The sequence below is a fragment of the Xiphias gladius genome, chromosome 14 (assembly GCF_016859285.1).
Source record: "Xiphias gladius isolate SHS-SW01 ecotype Sanya breed wild chromosome 14, ASM1685928v1, whole genome shotgun sequence".
NCBI classification, from domain to species: domain Eukaryota; kingdom Metazoa; phylum Chordata; class Actinopteri; order Istiophoriformes; family Xiphiidae; genus Xiphias; species Xiphias gladius.
In genome coordinates this window covers 20,159,452-20,180,991 of record NC_053413.1, presented here as the reverse complement: position 1 = coordinate 20,180,991, position 21,540 = coordinate 20,159,452, and the positions used below count along the sequence as shown (strand labels likewise).

Genomic DNA, 21,540 nt, shown 5'->3' with positions numbered 1-21,540 from the left:
TTTAGGTCTGGATGCCAGTTTCTGTGAAAAGCATGCCTACAAATTTGTCTGTTTATTTTAGGGAAAATTTATGTTCCCTATGTTTCAAATAGGCCTTTGGCAACGCTAAGACTGCTGAGAATAACAACTCCAGTCGCTTTGGGAAGTTCGTCCAGCTCAACTACCTGGAGAGTGGTGTCATCAGAGGGTGAGGCGCCATGTTTTATTTTTCTCACCAACCTTCTGTACGCCTTTTAGTGAATCTTCAAGGCTTCTGCAGCATAGTTAACAGTTTATCTCGGTTGATATACAGTTAGGTACGCAGGTATTTGGATAGTGACACAATTTTCCTAATTTTGCCTTTGTATGCCACCACAGTGGATCTGAAATGAAGCCATTGAGATGTGATTGAAGTGTAGACTTTCAGTTTTAAGTCAAGGGGTTTAATAAAAATATTGCATTAACCGTTTAGGAATTATAGCCATTTTTATACAGAGTCCGTCATTTTCAGAGGCTTGACAGTAGTTGGACAATTGACGGACAATGAGTTTCATGTCCAGGTGTAGTGTGTTGCCTTGTTATTTCATGACAGATTCAGCATGGTGTCCATGGTTTCCAGACTTCATGAAGTCATTGACTGCAAAGGATTTTCATCCAAGTAATAAAAATAGTCCTTATATTTATAATTATGTTAGTTTGTCCAATCACTTTCAAGCCTCTGAAAATGAGGGACTATGTATAAAAATTGCTTTAATTTCCACACGGTTGATGCAATATTTTTGTTGAACCCCTTGAATTATAGCTGAAAGTCTACACTTCAATCAGATCTTGATCAATCAATCAAATTGTGTCAATGTCCAAATACTTATGTACCTAGATATATTTGTTTAGTTTCTCAGTTCGTTTTTTTTCTTATGTCAACATTGGATAATGTTGGCAACCTCATCAAAGCTTAATTGGTTCTGTTGACATTCTCTTCTTGTGTGTCTCTTGCAGGGCAGTTATTGAGAAGTACCTACTTGAAAAGGGCCGCCTGGTTTCCAGAGATAAGAGAGAGAGGTGTAATGAAGACTCAGAGAAACACTCATAACTCGCATTTTCATTCCAAATCTGGGCATGGAAAATAATCTCTACTGATACCAAACTTGCTCACACTATCACCAATTTGTACCTGCACCAGTGATCTGTGGTATAGGCCAGTGAAAAACAAACCACATTCAAAACACAAAACACACCTTTATGGCTCCCTGTGTAGTGAAATGTTGACTGTATCTGTGCTCTGTGGTCTCTGACCCACAGGAACTACCACGTATTCTACTATCTGCTGGTGGGAGCGTCCACAGAGGAGAAGGAGGAGTTTCATCTATTAAAACCACAAGATTATCTCTACCTCAAGCAGGTACCTTTGATCCACTGCATTATAATGCATACCAGCTGCATTCATGAGTCATGGCTAGTGCTCATAATCAGCTGTATTTCTCTATAATTTGCCTTGCTCACAAATTACAAAATATATAAAGAATGCCTTTGAGGTCAGTGAGGTAGAGCATAATTTGCTATCAGTGTCACTGAATTAAATTTATAGGTTTGTGGATCCCTGATGATGCAGAAAGACTTAGTAACAAATCTGTAGCCAGTCTTCAGCTTTGGAAAACTGAATTACAGGTGTCAACAGAACCTGGCAAATGTAAACTAATCGAGTCAAATCAGTGTATTTGTAGAGCAGACCTATAAACAAATGTTGACCAAAGTGGTATACGGAAAAACGAGAAGTACAATGAGATGTAAATTCATAAATGAATATGAAAACCAGTAAAGGGTGTGAATACAAAAGGTGCTTTTCACAGAGAATTAATGTATAATACAAAAAAAATGTGACCAGTCAGGTCCTCATGGTAACTAAAAGCTGAAGAAAAGAGATGATTCAGCTTATCTTTTTTTCTACAGTATTGATTATGTGTGGACAGTTTAGATTTATACATTTATTTGTTGCCATGCAAGGACCGCTGTGGTTATGCTCAATATTTACCCACATCTCGCTCCATATCCACATCCGATTATTCTGCAGCAGGACCTCCATATAGATGACGAGGAGAAACTTGGGCAGGAGTACAAGAGGCTCCATCAAGCTATGGAAATGGTTGGCTTCCTGGCCTCCACCAAGAAACGGTATTTATGGTTTTGATAATGAAAAACACAACTGAAATGCTGCAGGCTGGAATCAAACTTACCAGTGTGTCTATACTTAACTTTTCGGAGAAGTCAACAAAAGAGTTACTGGATCGTTGTTACAAGTGCTTGCATAACAAATGTTACGTGGAAATGTCCAGTATTTAAACCAAAAGTGTTTGCAAATAATAATTTATGAAATAAAATGTTTCTGCCAAGCATGTGGGCTTTGTCATCAAGGACACAACTGTAAATACCAGAGGGTTTAGACAGACTCAAAAACGAATACTATTACAGTACAGCTCACTTACTTGGACCTCTAAAAGGGTGAAGAAAGCTAAGAATTACAGAAATATTTACTGTAAATTGCCCAGCAACATTTTATAATACTTTTTGTAGTTTTCAGTTAGCTGTATCAATCTACAAACTGTGCATGTATATGAACTAGTGTTTAATTTAACTGAACAGTGTGAAAGAGCTTCTGCTTTCTTTACTGATGTCAGTTACAGGTCAGAGCTTGTCATGTGAAACGGGAGAAAAATGCAGCGGGCATGTCGGGAAGTGCCTGACAGCCTTGAGACACAACTTACCCATAAAAGTGCCAGCTGTTTGTAACCTGTTCAGCATGGTTCCCCTGGTGAACAACCGCCTGTAGCTGTGTGTGTTAATGTGAATAACTCTACAGAGCAATGTAGAATTGGTTGTAGCAATGTAGAATCCAGTGCAGAATTGGTTTTGCACACAGCAAAGTGCATAGAAATAAAAGTAAATATGAATAGAGTATAAAAGCATATATTTCCTTATATTTATGGTAGGTTGAACTAACTCAGTAATGCTTGACCTGCATGTATAGCTTGTTTCAGGCTTTCTTGCCTAATGTGATGATGACAAACCAATATAGAAAAAATAAATGACGTTAAAATCAACTATCCACTACTTTTAGCTTCTACAGTACTAGATGTGCCTGCCAGGTGTGTTATGCCACCTAAAAGCCACTTATGACATCTGTTTGTATGTTTGTTTGTACCATGCAGCATATTTTCCATCCTCTCTGCCATCCTCCACCTTGGCAATGTGACCTACACAGTGTCAGAGGACACTCAGTTCCTGGAGGTTGGACCTGATGAAGTCTTGTCTACACTGTCTGTCCTGCTCAAGGTTTGTTCCTAAAGCACAGCATACACTGCTAAATCCTCATCTGTATTTAGTATCTACACTACAAATCTCCACTTGAGTTTTAGTGTTGTGTCAGTTCAACAAGACCCTATTCAATGAATGAAATCAAAGTAACTTGAAAATATTCTAACTCAGCCCTAAAGATGAACTCAGCCATCACTACGCCTAAAATATCTTTCTGTATTGTTTTAAAAATGAACACTTTTCAGTGTGGTCGGTTTGTCTAAGACAGTAGTTGTTAGTGTTTTTAATGTAGATTAATAATGTATTAAAGTATTGTAGAACCGTCTCAATTGGTTTCTTTTTTTAATTATTTCTAGGTGAAAAAGGAGCTGCTGGTGAAAGCCTTGACCAAGAGGAAAGTTGTGACCGCCAAGGCAACCATAGTTTCAGAGTACACGCTACAAGAGGTATAGAGTTTAAATGTAGTAACAGGGCTTCCCCCTTAAGTTTAATTATTCAGTAACTTTTTAATTTGAATCGAGAAAACTGTGTTTGGTATTGTGGTCTTATTGTGCATGAGGCTGAGTATAGCTTTTAATTTGCTTTGTTTGATGTTTCTGTGCATATAGGCGTCCAAAGTGCGGGACTCCATGGCCAAGTCTTTATACAGTGCTCTGTTTGACTGGATCATCCTTCACATCAACCATGCAATGTTCAATAGACGAGACATGGAGGAGTCAGTCTCTGTAAGTCACTAATAATTTAAAAAAAAAAAAAAAAAAGCAATACTGACCACAGGAGGCCTAAAGTTTTGGTCAGATGAGAGGGAAAAATGTTTTGTTGTGTTTTTAGTGTTTGTCCATCGGTGTCTTGGATATGTTTGGATTCGAGAACCTCCAGACGAACAGTTTTGAGCAGTTGTGCATCAACTACACCAATGAGAAACTGCAGTATTACATCAACCAGAACATCTTCAAGCTTGAGCAAGTAGGTGTATTTACATATATTATTTCTTTTCAATTTCAGGTTCATTTTTCATTACATATGCATGGACTTGACACGGCTGGCACTTTTTATCTGTCCTATTGCCTTTGTACCCTGTGCACTTACTTACCTCAGTGACTGCAAATCATGGAAAAAATCTTAAAATATTTGGAATAAGGTTAACAAAATTCACTTACATGGTCCTACAGACAGATTTACTGCAGTGTTTTACATCATAAAGTCAGCTCCAGGAGTCCTTTCAACGTTGAAATTTCTTTGCATTTTCATTCATTTGTATTTCCCTTTTCTTTTAATAATTTTCAAATCCAGTTGGCATCAAGCGGTCTTAACACTTGCAGGGACTATCGTTACTATTTTAACTGTATGTTCTGTATGTTTCTCTATGTCTGTATTCCAGTATATGCTGTTTGGCTGTTAACTAATACTTCACTGCATCAGTGCCACAGGGATGAATTAATTTACATTTATTTCACCTGAGTAACCTGATTTATGTAATTGTGATAAAAAATTATTCCAGGAAGTTTATGTGTCAGAGGGCATCACTTGGGAGAATATCAACTACACTGACAACATTGGCTGCATTCAGCTGATCAGCAAGAAATCAACCGGACTCTTTGACCTGCTGGATAAGGAGGGCAAGTAAGTGAACTTCACCTGTAACATTTCCCCTGCCTTCATTTTCAACATTTGGTGGTTACGTTACGTGAGTCAAAGAAATCAAGGCATTCGCAAATTGTAGTTGTATTGTATATTATTACAGCTGTGTTTTACTATATTTTCATTCGTTATCAGTTTATACACCAATCTCCACTTATGGATGTAGGATATGGATACAGTTATTATCAAATGCATTACGAAACACTCACATCTGCTTGTAACTACATTATTGTGTGTTATAAACTGTGTGTTAAATGTTAAAATGATTGAATTACAGCTAGTTTTCCAGGCAAATTACAACACAACAGGGCTAGCTTTAAGCAAAGCTGGATGATCCAGTTGAAATCCGACCATTAAATGTTTTTCCGTGATGATGATATGAGTTAGTAAGGAATATTGGATGATTATCTAAAATATAGTGTCAAACACAACTGTTATATGTGTAAATATTTGCACATTTATATAATTATATAATAATTATATAATTATATAATAATGCTTCAAATTTGCCAAATCTTTATAACACTACTGTAATATCATCATGTCATCACCTTGTTGCACAATTGAAGCTAATAACCAGTCATTATGAAATTATTGCTAATCCAGCGTTGTCTGCCTCTGGAGTTCAATTTGTGTTAATTGAATAATGCAGCAATTTCTGTTACTGTTCATGTAATCTTTTCTGAGTCTGCCTCATTTTCTTTATCAAGTATATGTTGAAATGGATATTTTGCCCTTCTCTCTGTGTATCTTCAGGCTCCCTGAAGCCACAGATGAAACCCTATTGGACAGGCTGAAGCAGCAGCATCAGGACAACCCACTCTTTGTACCCTCTCCGAATACAAAGCTGACTTTTGCCATCCAACACTTTGCTGGGAGTGTTAAATATCACATCAAGGTGGAGTATTCCCACACTGCAAACAACCGTCATCTACTGTGTAAATTACAATTTTCCTATTGGAAATTCAGTAAATATACTTTCCATCATTCCACTGTAAAGGAGTGTTGATCTGCTTTGGCCTTGTTAGATAAACCTGTGTGGGAAAAACCTGAAAAATCTATGTGAACTAAGTGAATGATTAACGCTGCCCCCTACCAAAGAACACTTCAGATTTATTATGAACTTCATTACGTTTAATGAATGTGGAGCACCACAGATTCTCTTTTGTGTAACTACAACAAGAGTAAAAGTATACAGCATATTAATCATGATTGTTGTTGTTTTTCAGGACTTCAGAGAGAAAAACACAGAGCACATGCGTCCTGAAGTCGTATCTCTTCTACGGAGCAGTGAGTGGGCATTCTTGCATAACCTGGTTGCATCCAGCCCGGAGGCACTGTTCAGATGGGGCATCCTCCGAGCCACCATTCGCATCCTGACAGTTTTCAAACACATGGGACGCCAGCGGGCAGAATTGAGTAGGTAGCTGTTGTTGCTAATAGAGCTGCATTTTCAGCTGCAACCAGCAGCTAAATATCTAACTCTGTGTCAGTCCTAAAAATGTTTACTTTGGATATGTTTTTGCAGGACAAGCTGCTTACAGCTTATCATGAATTATATGTATCTTTAGCTGACTTTTTCTGAACGACTCATTCAGCCTTGACACCATCAACATTTAGTTTTTGTTTTTTGTTTTTTTTGTACTGAGCAATGTTCTGATGATACAACTGACTTGTTGTATTGTCACCACAGTAGCTGCCAGACGAAACTCCCGCATAACCCTCAAAGACATGAAACGCCACAGTAGTGCTATGGACCAACTATCCAGGTAAATATACTACACTGGTGCATTTGTAGTGGATTTTACTGCACGTGTCTCTCGTTCATTTAATTTGATTTGAATTTTGATGCAACCAAATGTATTCAGATGGACCATGGGTCATGAATCATGCAGGCATTTTTTGTTTTAATGGTGTCATGGTTATTAGCTCTGAACTCAACAAAAGATATTATATCTTGGGAGCCTAGATAGCACAGCCTTATAGATGAAGACACAGGTGTGCTCTTGCCAGTGATGACCACTCAACCTTTTCATATAACTCAGAGTGGTGAGTGAAATAGCTAACATGTAATGAAAGAGGGAAACACCCTCATCATGGTTTCAGTCCATCACAGAACTAAAAGAGAGAGACAGACCTATGTGACCTACGTTTCATTAAAACAAATGATATCCCTTTTGTGTACATTTTTCAAAGACAAAATTAGTGATCAGGAGGAAACAACATACAGTATGTGGCTTACTATTAATGATCACCTGTACAAACATATGCTTGCCATCTAAGGCAAATATACCTTAAAAAGACAAGTAAAAACTTAACCATTGCTGATAAAGCTAAAATACTTCTCTGATATTTACAGCACCAGCATGACTCTAGATTTCTCCTTTGACTGCTCTGATGAACATCCTCTTGATGTATTTGAAGACATCTTTGCAAATTATGAAACAAGAAAGTAAGTAGTCCGTATGTCTTTAGTGTAAACACTGATTTTTATATGTTACGCTTCAACTTTTCACACTGTGTCTCCAGAGCTGTATGTTGTAAGGCGACTCATTTTGTCTGTGTATTCTGCAGGAAGAGTAGAGGCGGTCGACAGAAGCAGCTCATTCCAAAGGTAAAGTGCTAAAGTGTGAAAAGGGTGCAGTGTTGATGATCACAGTGCTTTGTATGTTATTTCAAAAGCAGCACTTAAAATTATGTGTTTGTTATAGATCTTGAGTGAGCTCTTAGATGTATCTTATTTATGTCTTATCAAATAGAACCTCATGGATTTGCGCTCACTCCAACATATTGTTGGTCTCACTGCACACGACCGAACCAGCAAATCCAGCTTCCACCCTCCCCAGACAACGAGGCCCCCTACAATCAGTGCTCAGTTTCAGGTTGGTCTTCCTTTTGTCTCCTTCTCTATGTAACTTTGTTGACTATAATTGTTCTGTTGCATAATACCGGACTTAAACTTATCACACAGGCCTCGCTCAGAAAGCTAATGGAGACAATTGAAAAAGCTGAGCCTTTCTTCATTTTCTGTGTTCGTTCCAACGCTGAAAAGGTAATGCCGTGTATGAATCTGTAACATCATCTTGTTAAATTTAGTCTTATATGTTGGACTGGTTAAAACAGTTCATCACTGGGTTTTGTTTTTTTTTTTTTTTTTGTTTTAACAGAAAGAGCTGCACTTTGATGATGAACTTGTGCTACAGCAAATCAGGTACACAGACATGCTGCAGATGGTTCACATCGGGAAGTATGGCTACAGTGCCAAATACACATTTATGGTAAGATTCTAAGTATATAAATATCCAGATATGCTAGTTATTTATAAAGAATTTAAAATGAAAAGGACAAAAAGCACTTATTTTTATGTTAACAAGAAGAAAGTTAATTTGCATTTCTGATACTTTTTTTCTCTTGATAACAGGAATTTGTTGACAAGTTCAGGATGTTGCTCCCAAAAGGAGCAACCGCAACTCCAGAGCCCATTACCGAACTGTTTGAGAGGATGGAGCTGGATAAGTCCACCTACCAAATAGGAAAAACCAAGGTTAATCCTGTCATTAGTATTTTATTATGATCGTAATAACTCAGCATGGTCCTGTGTATTACAATGGCCAGAACATAAAAGTAGTATTGACATGGTCAAGACACTGGGATCATTTACCCATGTTTCTGTAATGGGTTTTGGATTTAAGTTATCCAAAAATGACATGATATACAGGAATTGTGAACAAACGTGAACATTAAAATGTCTTCTAAGGTAAACTGCTTTATCGACACTCTTGGAAGAACATGGCCATGAATCAGAGAACACAGTCACTTACTATAAACAGGACATGGCAGATGCTTTACATAAACTCATAAAAGCACATAAAAGTCACAAAAAATAAATAATGTATATTCTAAAACGTTATAATGACTACACAGCACAAATGTGCCTTTTGCTTTAATCTTGCCTCATGCTTTGTATGCTTCCCTTTCATCTACTCAGGTGTTCCTCAAGGAAAAGGAGAGGCAGCTGCTCCAAGACACTCTTAACAAAGAAATGATGCAACACATTATCATGCTGCAGCGCTGGTTCCGTGCCTGTCTGATAAGATTGCACTTCCTTCAAAAGAGAAATGCCACAGTGATCATACAGGTACATTTTTGTATTAAAAAGTGCTTTAGAAGTGAAAACTGGATAAAGTGACCAAAAACACATGAAAAGTGTGACAGCTGACTGAAGTTGACTGAGGATTTCTGTTGTTTCAGAGGAGCTGGCGTGAGTTCTATGAGAATCAAAACCGAGCTGCTACAGTGATCCAGGCAGCTTGGAAGAGTTCCCTGAAGACGTCTAAAACCCGGTTTGGACGGGACAGGTATATATACCACCAAAATACTTACACTGCTCCCACTGTAGGAGCACCAGATGCTCCTGTTGAATAAATATTTCACTTAAAGTCACTAAAGGTTCACTTGTTTTAAAGGATGTAACTAACTTGTTTAAAGGCAACTGCATGAGAATTTAGAATAGAAGCCAGTACATTCCCAGTATTATAGCAGGGATGTGTAGGTTTAAATAGTAAATATTGAGTCCATTTTGTTAACATAACATGAAAGGTGTGCTTTGTTATTGTGCAGCATGTAAGTGCGTTGTCCACCCAACCTGACTGAAATACAGCACTTAAAAAAGCTGCATTTATAATCAGTTTGGCTGAATGTGCTTGTCTTTGTAAAAGCAATTTTCATTTAAAGCCACAGAAGAAATGCCCACAAAAACATCTGAGTTGTTTAAACCTCCATGAAGAGCCTTTACTCAAAACTTTACTCAACACTGATTGCATAGATTTCAAGACACTCTTTGGATTGATATTGCATTCCATACTCTCGCATTAGGCGTTTTTATCTGACAGTGAATGTTGTGTTCAGGGGCATGTGTGCAACAGGTAGAATATTATTCAAAGAAAATATTGTGAGCCAATAAATGTTTTTTTTTTTTTTAACACATTTTTGATAAGGATTCCTGAAATTTGCTAGTGAAAGGATTGTGACCTATTGATCAGGACATTTTACAGTTGAAAAATAAACCTGTCACATCTCTGTATCTGCGATAAGCTGTAGTGGGTTCAAAAAGGCTCAGGTTTTATCCAGTACTTTTAACAGGACAATTAGGTAATTCTTGTTCAGTTTACTTTATTTGAATTTCAGGTAAAATTGGAATCAAAACAGATAATAAACCATTACCATTCATATTATGGATACAGTTGCTGTGATGCCAGTCTAATGTAATGGTTCCTACATAACAGCTTGACAAAGAGAGACTTAAAGAGGCAGCATAAAGTGGAGCTTAGCCCCGACAGAACCCAGCAGCTTGACCCAGTCAACGGCCAGTCTGCACAGAAGGACCGGAGCAGGGAGAAACAAGAGGGTAGAGGATCCCCTCCGCCTTTTAACAGACCCCTCTCACTCCCTCTGGGCCCTAAAATTGACAGTCATGATCGCTCCCCCAGCCCCTCTAAGAGCACCTCTCTTCAGCGCTACAAAGATATGGGGGGCATTAAGGAGAAGGCTGAGAGGTGGAGGGAAAGACAGAGTGAGAGCGAACCGACAGACGAATCGAGTCCAGAAATACACCGGCGAAGAGACAGTAGGAGAGATGAGTTTCAGTAAGTTTCTCAGTTTCTAGATTCATCAGCCATCATAAACTCATAAAGTTTAAGTACTTTTTAATAATGTCATAAACTTCCTTTGTGTTTTAAAATCTAAACACATATTTCTGTTTTTCTGTGCATTGTGTCTCTCTCATGATGTGATTGTTACATGGCAATAACTTCTTAAAATGTATATCTTGATGCTGTTAATTGCAAAGTGTAATTTTGGTCCCACAATAATCCACATTTCTGCTCTAATATCCCTCTGTAAAACAGCAGGAAAGGGGAGTCCATGTCTGCTGATGAACTGTCCAAGATCAGCTCATCAAGTTCTGATAGCTCACCTTCTATCAATGAGGTAAACTTTGTCTTTGTTTATACATAATCCAAAACATAATACAAAGCAGTGCATCTGCATCTTCGACTAGATCATTCGGTCAATTTCTGTTCTTACTTCATAGTTGTTGTTGTTGTTGTCCTTTACAACAATACATTTTGGATTTGGCTTTTCAAAGTGCTGTAGTTGTGTGTACTGTAAGCTTATGTTAATCTGACAAACCCGTGAAAGGAGGCTCCATACACATGAATCAAAGAAGGCCTCCCAGTCCGTGCCTCATCACCTTTCCTGGCCCAATTAGGTCAGGGTGCGCCTCCGCAAGCAGCCCAAACGCAAGCGGCGCTTAGCCTACGCCCGCAGCGGTTTGATGATTAACTTCGGGGGCTCCAAGGAGAGCGAGTACTGGAGCTTTCCGCTGCCTCCCATCAGCCCCCATGCGCCCAGCCTGAAGAGCTCGGCCAGTAGTGTGGATGTCCGGGCTCTCAAATCCCAGGTCAAGGTACTGACCGAAGGGACGTTTTGACCAACAATGACTTTCCTCTGCATGCAAGCATTGCATGTGTATGTCCCAAGTGGATAGAAGGTTTCACTGTTGTGTAACTTTGCATTTCTTTTCTGCAATCCAGGACAATAAAAATGAGCTGTTGCTTCCAAACAGAAAGGAAATATTAGCTCTTTTCTGGTCTTTTTTTGTCTCTTGACCCAAATGAGCCATAGGTCAGCAGGTACAGATTAGACTCACTACAGAATAAGGTGAAATGCTTTTATGTCACTGTTTTATTATCAAATTATTATTTGAAGGTATATTATTTAACATTTGTACAGTTTTTTTATTTTATTTATTAAGTCATGGCCACACCTTACTCATATAGGTCATTCTAACCATACATGTCAACTTGTATTGATCTTAAACTACATGGCATCATACATACGGACCAATATTGAAAATAAACCCATGTTCACCAGGTGATGGCAAAAATCATTATACTTTAAATAATGTAAACATGATGGAATATTGTTGAATACTCGTAAAAATCGTACTGTTGGTGAAGAGAACTAATCCCATCTAATAATGAAAATATGAATCTTTGAATTTCTTTTAAATCTTACTAACCTGTTTGGGCACATAATACATGTTCATGTATGTAAGATAGCAACATAAAGTTATTAAAATATGAACAAATTTTGCTCATACTAAATAAAACAAGAAAGGTCAAAGTATAGCTTTGCATGATGAATTAAAATGGTGAAGGACTCTCCCTTTCATGCTAATACTTTATCATGTTTACGGGGGTCTGGTTTGGTGGTGGGGGAGCTGTGGGAAGCCTTTTGGAAGAGATGGGCGTGGTTGCTGCTGGGGAACATGGTGGGGAAAGAGGACTAACTCTGCTGCTTAAGATATTTGGTTTTTCCTGTGAACGTTGATTTTTTTAGAATTTTCTTATTCACAAGTGTTACACCTCAACCTTAAAGCATGTTTATGTTTTAATCCTGTTGCAGATACCGACAGAATCTGGTGGGTCGAGGTTCAGCCTTCAGCCCACGGGCACGAATGAGGACTCAGGACAACAGGGGTCTAACCAATCACAACTTACAACTCCTGAGAGGTAAAATGCTTCACTCAGTGGAAAAATAAGGAAATGAATCAGGGTTTTGAGTTTTCAGAACCAAGCTTTTTGTTATTAACGTTACTGAATATAATGCTGCATGGAATAACACAAATTGTCTTTTCGACAGGATTTGGTTTCTCGGTAGATTCCTGCGGAAACGGACACCAAAATATTCCTCGAGCAATGACTCTCCATCGGATAAAACTGGTACCAAAACGTTTTCAAAGGCTGCTTCACCACAGAAGTAGCCTTAATCTTTTTACTTGTACTGTACAGATATTTTGAATAATAAAAATACAATGTTCTTTAAGTAGGCTGTAGCAGGGATGATTGTTAATAGTACAAACAACATAAATAATTTGAGGGCAAGGTTAAAGGGAAAGAGGAAAAAAGGAAACAGTGACAGTGTTACAACTTTCTGTATTTAAATTTAATTTTTCTTATGATGTTGGTGTTTTGAGCCACAGCCGCCCGCCCAAGTACAGATTGCTCATCAACAACTACTGTAAAACTTGGAGGGTCTTCATGACATGTCTATTTTATACCTTTTGAGATTGAAGAGACTCCACTAAATAAAGGAATATTCATTACATCAGATTCATTACATCAATATCCTCTACGTCACCGGTAGAAAGTGTTTAAACTTCTCATGTTGGACTAATAATGCCGACTCTGCCTCTGTCCCCTACAGTCACCTTGCCCAGCTACACTCCACATCCCTACCACATGCCAAACCCAAACAGTGGGAAGGTCAATCGAAACCCCACCATTCGAATCAGCCGGGCCACACGGGTAATTGAGTGGAACGCGTCTCTGGACCGGGAGATCTCCGACCCGAAGGAGCTACGAAACCTGGACGAGTTCCTCGGTAACCAGGTGAGGTCACTACCTAAGGAGGGGAAAGAGGTGCACAGCAGATTGCTACCTCTGGTCTTAACACATAGGGCTAACACTTGTTTTCCATTGAAATGTACAGTTTTATGTTTTTAATTTTCAGATACACAGTAGCTTTTAGAGCCAAATCCTGGAAGAAAAAAAAAAAATCCATTCCAATACAGTATTTAAAGAGTTGAGTTTTTGTAATTTTTCACAAGTTATAGGTTCATTCAATTAATACAGTTTTAAGTATAGATTCATATTATTTGTTATTATGTCCTATTTATATATTTATTCCATCTTGTCTCTTTTGGATTTTCATCGTGGGTTATTTGTTTTTTCCTTGCAAGAAGTAGATTATTATTATTGTTGTTGCTATTGTTCCAACTCAAACAGATCTCTAGCATTTTGGATAATAATTCAAGCTAGCTTTACAAGATGGACAGTAAATATTGTGTATATTTTTTGATTAATGCTGTATTCCTCATATTCATAATTTCCTCACCTTTGTCATCAGGTGAATGAGTTGCGGACAAGAATAAAAGAGCTGTCGCCAACAGAGAGCATCTTCCTCACAGCCACCATGCAGTTTAGAGAGACCATCAAGGGCATGTACTCCGTCCAGGTAAGTCAATGTCTTTCTCCTTACGAGTAAGTATTCAAAACTTCCTTTAGGGGGAACAGTTTTCTTGTGCCCCTTGCCTAGCATGTCTCACTTTTGTTTATATTGAAATGACTTATCAAAAGCTTGCCACTAAATGTCTCACAACCGAACCAAATTAAGGGGACTGAAGGTAAAAATTGTGACTAATTGTCACTAACTTTCATGGGCAATTTGTGACCAACAGAAGCCCCAAATCGCCTACAAAGATCTGATGAAAGGTTACCACAACAAAGTGAACGCACTAGCAGGACCCAAGACGAAGACAGAGGTCTCACTGGTTGTCAACCTGTTTCAGTCTGTGCTGGACGGCTTCATCAGGGGCGAAATAAAACGAGTGGAGTCTGAACCATCCAAGGTAAATTTGAGAATTTCAGTCAGTCACCAGTCTCTATAAAACCACTCTGAGAGTATAAACTATCACTTCACTAAGTCATGTGTCACACTTCTTGCTTCTCTCAGGGTACTAAGATGACAAAGAAGAGGAGGAAAAAGGACAAATGCGTGGGTTTAATATCTTAATCTGCACTATTAAGTTTCCTTATTATGAATCTAGGTAAATAATCCCAGTGTATTGTCTGTACATCCTGTTTCTACAGCCTGATGGTCCTCTGGATCACCTGTTCAGCACATACCAGGTGAACATTATGCAGTCATGTGACTTGTGTGGCTCCTACATCTGGGGGATGGAGAAAGCCTACATGTGCAGTGGTGAGTTCAAAGAGCTGCAAGAATACAAAATATAATGGAGTTTAAAAACATTCAGGAGGTATACAATTAAATTTAACTCTTTTTTTTCTTCTGTTTTTCATTTTAGCTTGCAAGTTAATATGTCATAAGAAATGCCTGAACAAAATCATCACAGATTGCTCAACACGATGCGCCAGGCAGGTAGGAACAGGCATTTTTATGTCTCGTAACATCAATTTCTCAAGACTCTCTGTTCATAAATCTCTCGTGTTTACTCTTCTCATCTTTCCATGTGCTAGGATGACAGTGTACCAGGCTCCCTTCACTTTGGGGTGCAGGTGTGTGTACTCACCAGTAAAGCCAACCCCGTGCCCAAAGTGTTGGAGTTGTTGCTGTTGCATGTGGAGCTGAATGGACTCTACACTGAGGGCATTTACCGCAAGTCGGGCTCAGCGTGTCGAGCAAGGGAGCTGCACCAGATTCTTGAGACCAGTAAGAAATTTCAAAAATTTGTTTTAGGAATACAACAAATCCAGTCAGCTACAGTCTACTTAGCAGGTTTGAGTTCCACATAACATGATGTTCCTTGTATTACTAATTGGCATGATCAGTGGAGGTCAAGGACAGCCAAGATCAATAAAAAAAGTTCCTCTGAACTTTGAGTTCACGGGAAAAATTAATATATCTACCAGGGAGTTATTTCAAATGTTAGGACAGAGTTTTTTTCTCTCTCTCTTTGTCTTTCTTAGTCTTATCTCCTCTGTTAGTTCATTTGTCTACTTTATTTTTTCTATAATTCGTATGCTGTATTTTAAAACAATTTTAAGGATTTATTTCCTTTTTCCACCTGACTATATGTACTGAAAATTAATTTAAAATACTACTAAAATAATGTACATTTTTTATGTGTGTGTTTCATTTATGTGTTCTGTCTTGTGGCATCAGATCCTGAGGGGGCATGTTTAGAGAATTACCCCATCCACACCATCACGGGTCTGATTAAACGATGGCTCAGAGAGCTGCCTGACCCCCTCATGACCTTTTCCCTCTATAGTGACTTTTTGCACGCTGTGGGTGAGTAAATATTGATAGTATTTTTACTGTCAAATATAATCCCCCAGGGGTCTGGTTAGCACATAGGCCCTTGTTTTGCATTTGCAAGTACATTCTTGATGGATTAGTTTTTTTATACTGTTAGAATAAGAGAGCTGTCCAGCACGACAAGTCGTCTAGTGTGAGGTTCTACTGGAAGTTCATCTCATGATTATGGCTGCAACTAATTATTTTTTAATATTGATTACTCTACTGATTATTGTCTCTATTGAATGTCAGAAAATAGGGAATAAAATTATCCCGTCACAGTTTCCCAGAGTCCAGTCTGATGTATTCATGTCATGTTTTGCCCAACCAACAGTCTAAAACCCAAAGATATTCGGTTTACAATAATATAATGCATACAATGATAGTAAAAAAAAGTTTACAATAATATAATATAAAACAGAAAAAAAGCAAATCCCCGCATTGGAGAAGCTGCAATTTAACTATTGCAGACTAATTTTCTGCCGATCAACAAAAATGATAATCACTTTAGCTCTACTTGTGTCATAAATCAGCTTCTTTCATTTGGAATATAAAATTATAAAAATGTCTGATATGGATGTTTACTCTGACAAGTTTTTAAAATATATTGATCTATTCTTTTTTACTCTCAGAGCTGCCAGAGAAAGCTGAGAGAATAAGGGCCGTATACCAAAAGGTGGATGAACTTCCTCCTGCTAGCTACAACACATTAGAGCGGCTCATCTTTCACCTTGTCAGGTAGGAGGATTTTTTTCTTTTTTGTATTTGTGTGAGATAAGTCCCGTGAGATCTTGACCTGTGTGTCTTTTAGGGTTGCAAAAGAAGAAGAGCATAATAAGATGTCACCAAGCTCTCTTGCTATTGTGTTTGCCCCTTGCATCCTGCGCTCTCCTGATGCTGATGACCCCTTCCTTGGTATGAAGGACGTGTCCAAGACCACGCTGTGAGTCGTCATACTGCACATTCCATTAACTCTCCACAGTCCCCCCAGAAGTGATATTTATTTTTCTTGTCTACTGTTAGACCCCAGCTATAAAACACGGTATATGCTCTTTGTTAGATACACTGTATGTAATTCCAGAAATGGATATCGTTTTTGTAGAGGTAGATTCATCTTTGACTCTGTTGTCTGCAGGTGTGTGGAGATCTTGATCTCTGAGCAGTTCAGACGCTACAAAGAGAAGATGCAGAATATCCAAGAGCTGGAATATGCAGAGGCCCTGGCAGTTAACCAGCTCAAACTAAAGAGGCAAAACACAGTGAGAGAACACTACAAGGCCAATTTTTACATTTTTCAATCTGTCTGGAATATTGTGAAGATGCATAAGGCATCAAGACAGCACAGACCATACTAAGGGAAAACTATACCTACTCACAGAGATGTGTATTAAATTCACTGTCAAAAGCTTTCCTGATTATACTACGAGAGTCAGCTAGTGTCACCTAATGTCAATGCTCAGTAAAAAAAAAAATTAACTTTTCTGTATCTGAGTGATGAGAAAGCTAGACAGAAACATAAATGTAAGCTTTAAGATGAGAGCAATTATTCTGAATCAATATAGTTTTTGAACAAGTAGAAAGTAGCTCATATAGCAGCTTTACATCCACTCACTACTCTGATCTCTGTGCAGGTTGTTGAAAAGCCCTCAGAGCTGGATGTTCCAGAGGAAATAAATGCTGATGAAACCGAGAAGACTCTCATCGAAAGGATCAGGTCCATCAAGCAAGAAAAGTGAGATGAGATTTTTTCATTGGAGTTAAATTCACTGTGCCCAGGGCGTTTTAAAATGGCATGAGTGTGAATGACAATATCTTGTGTTGTTATATCCAGGGTGGACTTGGCCTGCAGGTTACCTGACCTGGAGCAGGACAACTCTGACAATGATAACCTGGACTCATCATCGTCGATGAGCACAGAAAGTCTAGAAGACCGCATGAGGAGCCTTGAATCAGAAGGTCAGTAGGGGGGTATGGTATTTTCACCTTCCTCTGGGTTTAAGAAAACAACTCAGCAATAAACTTGATGTCATTGTGTTTTTTTTGTTTTGTTTTGTTTTGTTTTTTTTCTCCCCCATAGTATAGTACATAGCATTTCGGACATTATATCATTGTTATAGTAGCTTCTGTCTCTGTGCATGTAGACAGAATATCTAGACCGATGCATAAAAGACACACTTATAGGTGCTACATGTAAGTCGTCAGCAATAACAGCTGTTTACTTACCAGTCTAGAATAAACATTGCAAATTCAGCATCAGACTTCATTCCTTTACTCACCAAGAGCTGTCTCCAGTGGTGGAAAGCAACGTCAATGTCTTCTACTGAAGTTAGCATGCTAAAAAGCTAACCCCCACCCGTTCCCGTCTTGCAATACCACTTTGCGATAGTGAGTCACTGTACCCTCCAGTCTGCCCACAGTCCAACCTGAGAGGATGAAGAGGTAGCGCTAGCCAGAGGGCTTATTCTAACCTGTTGTCTCGTAAAGGCAAAAATGGTTAAAGCTGATGGTAAGTAAACAGCTGTTAATGTTAAGTTGGACTATTATGGCGATAGCAAAAACTTATACATAGCACCTTTTAGTGTTCTGAATGTTTGAGAGGAGTAGTACAACATGTTGTCCAACCACATCTAACGGCCAAAGTGTTTATAACTGCTCATGATGGCCACTCACAAAGCTAGGGCAGGAGCCAGCCAGACATCCTGCAGAGCTCTTGGGCCTTTCATGTGTCCTTGTAGTCTTAAAACAATGACAAATACAAGTGAAGATAAGAACCAACACTTGAAAGCATGCAAGGTGTTGCGCTCAGTTACAGGCACAAAATGACAAAAGTAGTTGTGTGAAGAATGAAAAAAGAGAGCTTAGGAGAGCAGTTCAAATCCTGCTTTACTTTCACAATTCTGCACACCTGATTGTGAGGTTTTGTCTTTCTCTCAAACTCTCATTTTTAATTTTTCACAGTTACGTCACTTACAAACCAGTGCAACGTTATTAATCCCTTCCAGAAAAGATTTTCGACGAGTGTGCACCATTATCACCAACATTTGAAACGACTATTGCATCTTGCGTCTCTCTATGACAGCCAGCTTTTTGCTCCATCTTCGAGCATGGCCATTCAGAACAGCTATAAACACTTTTGCCTTCAGACAAGGCTGAAAGACATTTTAAAAAATCCAAAGGCACTTTGTTTGAAGCATACTGAGGCCCTGAGAAAGTTGTCACAAGAGAGTAGATGTAAAGCTACTCCATGTTCTCTTTAAACCTATGTTCTCTCATTAGAATAACTGGCTCCATTCATGGTTCCTTTTTGTTTTCTGTTTCCATAAATAAGCTACACGGTCAAACCATCACATGAAGCTGTGTTTGACAGTGCCTGTGTACTATAAAGCTTGTACCTACTGTAAAGCTACAACAACACACCCACCCACTACATCCACCGACACACACATCACTATTTAACACATAGTTATAGTTATTATACTCCACCAGTCAACTTTTGCCTGTTCACAGCTCACAGTTGCACAGCTTACACTTGATTGTTGTATACTCATACTCGCTCTCATAACACTACTCTGTATATATGTATATACTCACAGAATCCAGGGATCATTCTTGCCATCGTGCTGTTACATGTATGTGATTTTCAATGTTTTTTTTTTTTTCTTTTTTCTTTTTTTTTGTGGAACGGTCACACCCAAGAAATTAACTCATTTTTACTGGTGTATTTGCGATGTGACAATAAACTTGATTTCATTTGACATAATAAGTTGACTAATCGGAAGTTGCTACTACCAGGAAAGGCGACCCTGCGATTGAAAACCCAGAAACCCGACTGCCCGCACAAACCTTCTGACCTGGCGCAGAGAGTGAAAAGTCTGATGGCTCAGAAAGATGATGAACAGAGAGAGTTCACATCGGGAATGGATGTTACTCAATCCACGTGCTTCCTGCCGAGCCAAACCTCCCCAACCGACAAGCCCCAGGTCACCAGCAAGAATTTCAGTGGGAGCTTTGACGACCTAGACATCCCTTACATAGATGAGGATGATGATCTAACTTGAGCATAACACCACAATTCGTGATAATTTGAATATTTGCAAGTATGTGTTAATAGAAGTCGAATTGTGGCAAAAAACAAAACAAAACTGTGCACTTTGTTTTATAGACTTTTCCATTTGTTAATGCTGCTATGGAAACAAACTGCATTGAGAATTTTTATGTATTTAACAGGGAAAACACACTGACTTTTCCTTCAGGGATCTGAAGAACCATCAGCAATGACTACTCACGCTATATCTCTGTGTATCACTGTATGTGATTTTAAAGATATCTGAAAATTGTACAGTAGAAATTTTAGAAAAGGTAAGTATTTTGGACCATTTCTATGAAGCCGTGTCTCATCCTTAGAGAAAAATAGGGCAACATGATGAGGAGCAATTTAGGATACCAGTACCTCCTTTACTAATGGACAACATTCTGGGTAGACCGCTATGATACTAATGGAAGTTAATGTGTTTTGTGGAGAAAAAAAAAAAATCTTGTAAGTGTACCAAAAACGTTCTAACATTGTACATAGAATGATTCTCCATTGTACAGAGTATGAAGTTGACTTTTGGGCTCTCACTGAGTACATTGTTGTGCATCTGGTTGTGTTTTTCGGCTTTTCCTTATACTGAATGCTGCGACTGACCACTGATTCGGTGTACCTGTATAGGAAATTGTCACAAAACTGCCTGGTAGACTGACTGAAAATATTTCCCTCTGTCACTTTTATTGTTTTTGCAAGGCTATGCAGTTTAACAGTTTCATTAAGTAGGTTTTTCATTTTTTCTTTTGTTAATTTTTTACACGCATGCCTGTACATTTTATAAGAGTTAGGAATTGTGTATATTTTGGTGGACATCCTCTGATTTTGAGTTGTGTCAACAACGGGAATAAACTGACCATTTTCAAGTGTCTTTTGCTGTAATACAATAATAATATAAAAGCACAGTGTCTCCACTTGTATAATAACTATAACCAATTATTGTTATTTTTCAACAATAAGTCTCTTAACAGTATATGGCATACGGTGGTCTGAAATTGGGTTAAATACGTTAGTATCACCCCGACCAAAAAAAAAAAATACTGTATAAATAGAAACTAAATAGGTGAATTGAATATCACATCTATTATTTATTTAGAAAATATACAAAAGAATTTTGAAATATATTACTTTTGGTACATGATCGCTCTCTTTTGTTGTCCTTATTTCACAAGTCATGTTTGACATTAAAAAACTTCAGCACATTTAGGAAAACAACAGAATAATCAACTGCAATTAACTAATTCTGTAACTAATATCAATAAGGGTAGGCTGAACGACACACACCTCTTATGATGATGCAATACACTTTAAAGCAGCTCAAACTGCAGCTTCCAATATTATCATAAAATTGAATAAACACTTTAACATAGCCTCGATTAAAAAACAAAAAAATTACAACCTTCATGAAGGAGGATTTATTGCAGGACTGTTTTATTAGATTGTATTAGTTTTCAGTGAGGTGTTCCTAATAAACTGACAGCTGAGTGTACATTATTGTGAAATGGGCCATTCTGCATATTTTACTTGGTACCTTTTTTTTGTACTCGAATAAAATTCTGAATGCGTGACTTTTACTTCTAACAGTATTTCCACAGTGTGGTATTGCTACTTTTACTTAAGTAAAAGAATTGAGTGCTTCTTCC

At 38.2% G+C, this 21,540-nt stretch overlaps 1 protein-coding gene across 6 annotated transcripts in view; it reads left to right on the top strand.

The window, feature by feature from the left end:
* myo9b (myosin IXb) overlaps window positions 1-21,450 on the top strand; it is a 31,648-nt gene extending 10,198 nt beyond the window's left edge. For 3 of the 6 annotated variants that reach the window (XM_040143594.1, XM_040143593.1, XM_040143592.1), the window contains exons 3-41: window positions 93-187; window positions 976-1,038; window positions 1,279-1,378; window positions 2,048-2,148; window positions 3,183-3,306; window positions 3,645-3,734; window positions 3,897-4,013; window positions 4,120-4,254; window positions 4,790-4,911; window positions 5,686-5,827; window positions 6,159-6,348; window positions 6,623-6,698; window positions 7,289-7,381; window positions 7,504-7,543; window positions 7,689-7,811; window positions 7,901-7,981; window positions 8,097-8,207; window positions 8,351-8,473; window positions 8,918-9,067; window positions 9,181-9,287; window positions 10,215-10,574; window positions 10,836-10,917; window positions 11,198-11,395; window positions 12,397-12,503; window positions 12,634-12,713; window positions 13,198-13,382; window positions 13,900-14,007; window positions 14,231-14,401; window positions 14,506-14,547; window positions 14,643-14,754; window positions 14,861-14,934; window positions 15,033-15,225; window positions 15,679-15,807; window positions 16,446-16,551; window positions 16,625-16,756; window positions 16,949-17,072; window positions 17,445-17,545; window positions 17,645-17,769; window positions 19,606-21,450. In XM_040143594.1, the coding sequence (XP_039999528.1) occupies window positions 93-187; window positions 976-1,038; window positions 1,279-1,378; window positions 2,048-2,148; window positions 3,183-3,306; window positions 3,645-3,734; window positions 3,897-4,013; window positions 4,120-4,254; window positions 4,790-4,911; window positions 5,686-5,827; window positions 6,159-6,348; window positions 6,623-6,698; window positions 7,289-7,381; window positions 7,504-7,543; window positions 7,689-7,811; window positions 7,901-7,981; window positions 8,097-8,207; window positions 8,351-8,473; window positions 8,918-9,067; window positions 9,181-9,287; window positions 10,215-10,574; window positions 10,836-10,917; window positions 11,198-11,395; window positions 12,397-12,503; window positions 12,634-12,713; window positions 13,198-13,382; window positions 13,900-14,007; window positions 14,231-14,401; window positions 14,506-14,547; window positions 14,643-14,754; window positions 14,861-14,934; window positions 15,033-15,225; window positions 15,679-15,807; window positions 16,446-16,551; window positions 16,625-16,756; window positions 16,949-17,072; window positions 17,445-17,545; window positions 17,645-17,769; window positions 19,606-19,871 (4,878 nt within the window). In that variant the 3' untranslated portion in view covers window positions 19,872-21,450. The remainder of the gene's footprint in view (window positions 1-92; window positions 188-975; window positions 1,039-1,278; window positions 1,379-2,047; window positions 2,149-3,182; window positions 3,307-3,644; window positions 3,735-3,896; window positions 4,014-4,119; window positions 4,255-4,789; window positions 4,912-5,685; window positions 5,828-6,158; window positions 6,349-6,622; window positions 6,699-7,288; window positions 7,382-7,503; window positions 7,544-7,688; window positions 7,812-7,900; window positions 7,982-8,096; window positions 8,208-8,350; window positions 8,474-8,917; window positions 9,068-9,180; window positions 9,288-10,214; window positions 10,575-10,835; window positions 10,918-11,197; window positions 11,396-12,396; window positions 12,504-12,633; window positions 12,714-13,197; window positions 13,383-13,899; window positions 14,008-14,230; window positions 14,402-14,505; window positions 14,548-14,642; window positions 14,755-14,860; window positions 14,935-15,032; window positions 15,226-15,678; window positions 15,808-16,445; window positions 16,552-16,624; window positions 16,757-16,948; window positions 17,073-17,444; window positions 17,546-17,644; window positions 17,770-19,605) is intronic. The other 3 variants (XM_040143597.1, XM_040143595.1, XM_040143598.1) reach the window with 3 other exon arrangements.
* Window positions 21,451-21,540: the final 90 nt, after the last annotated feature.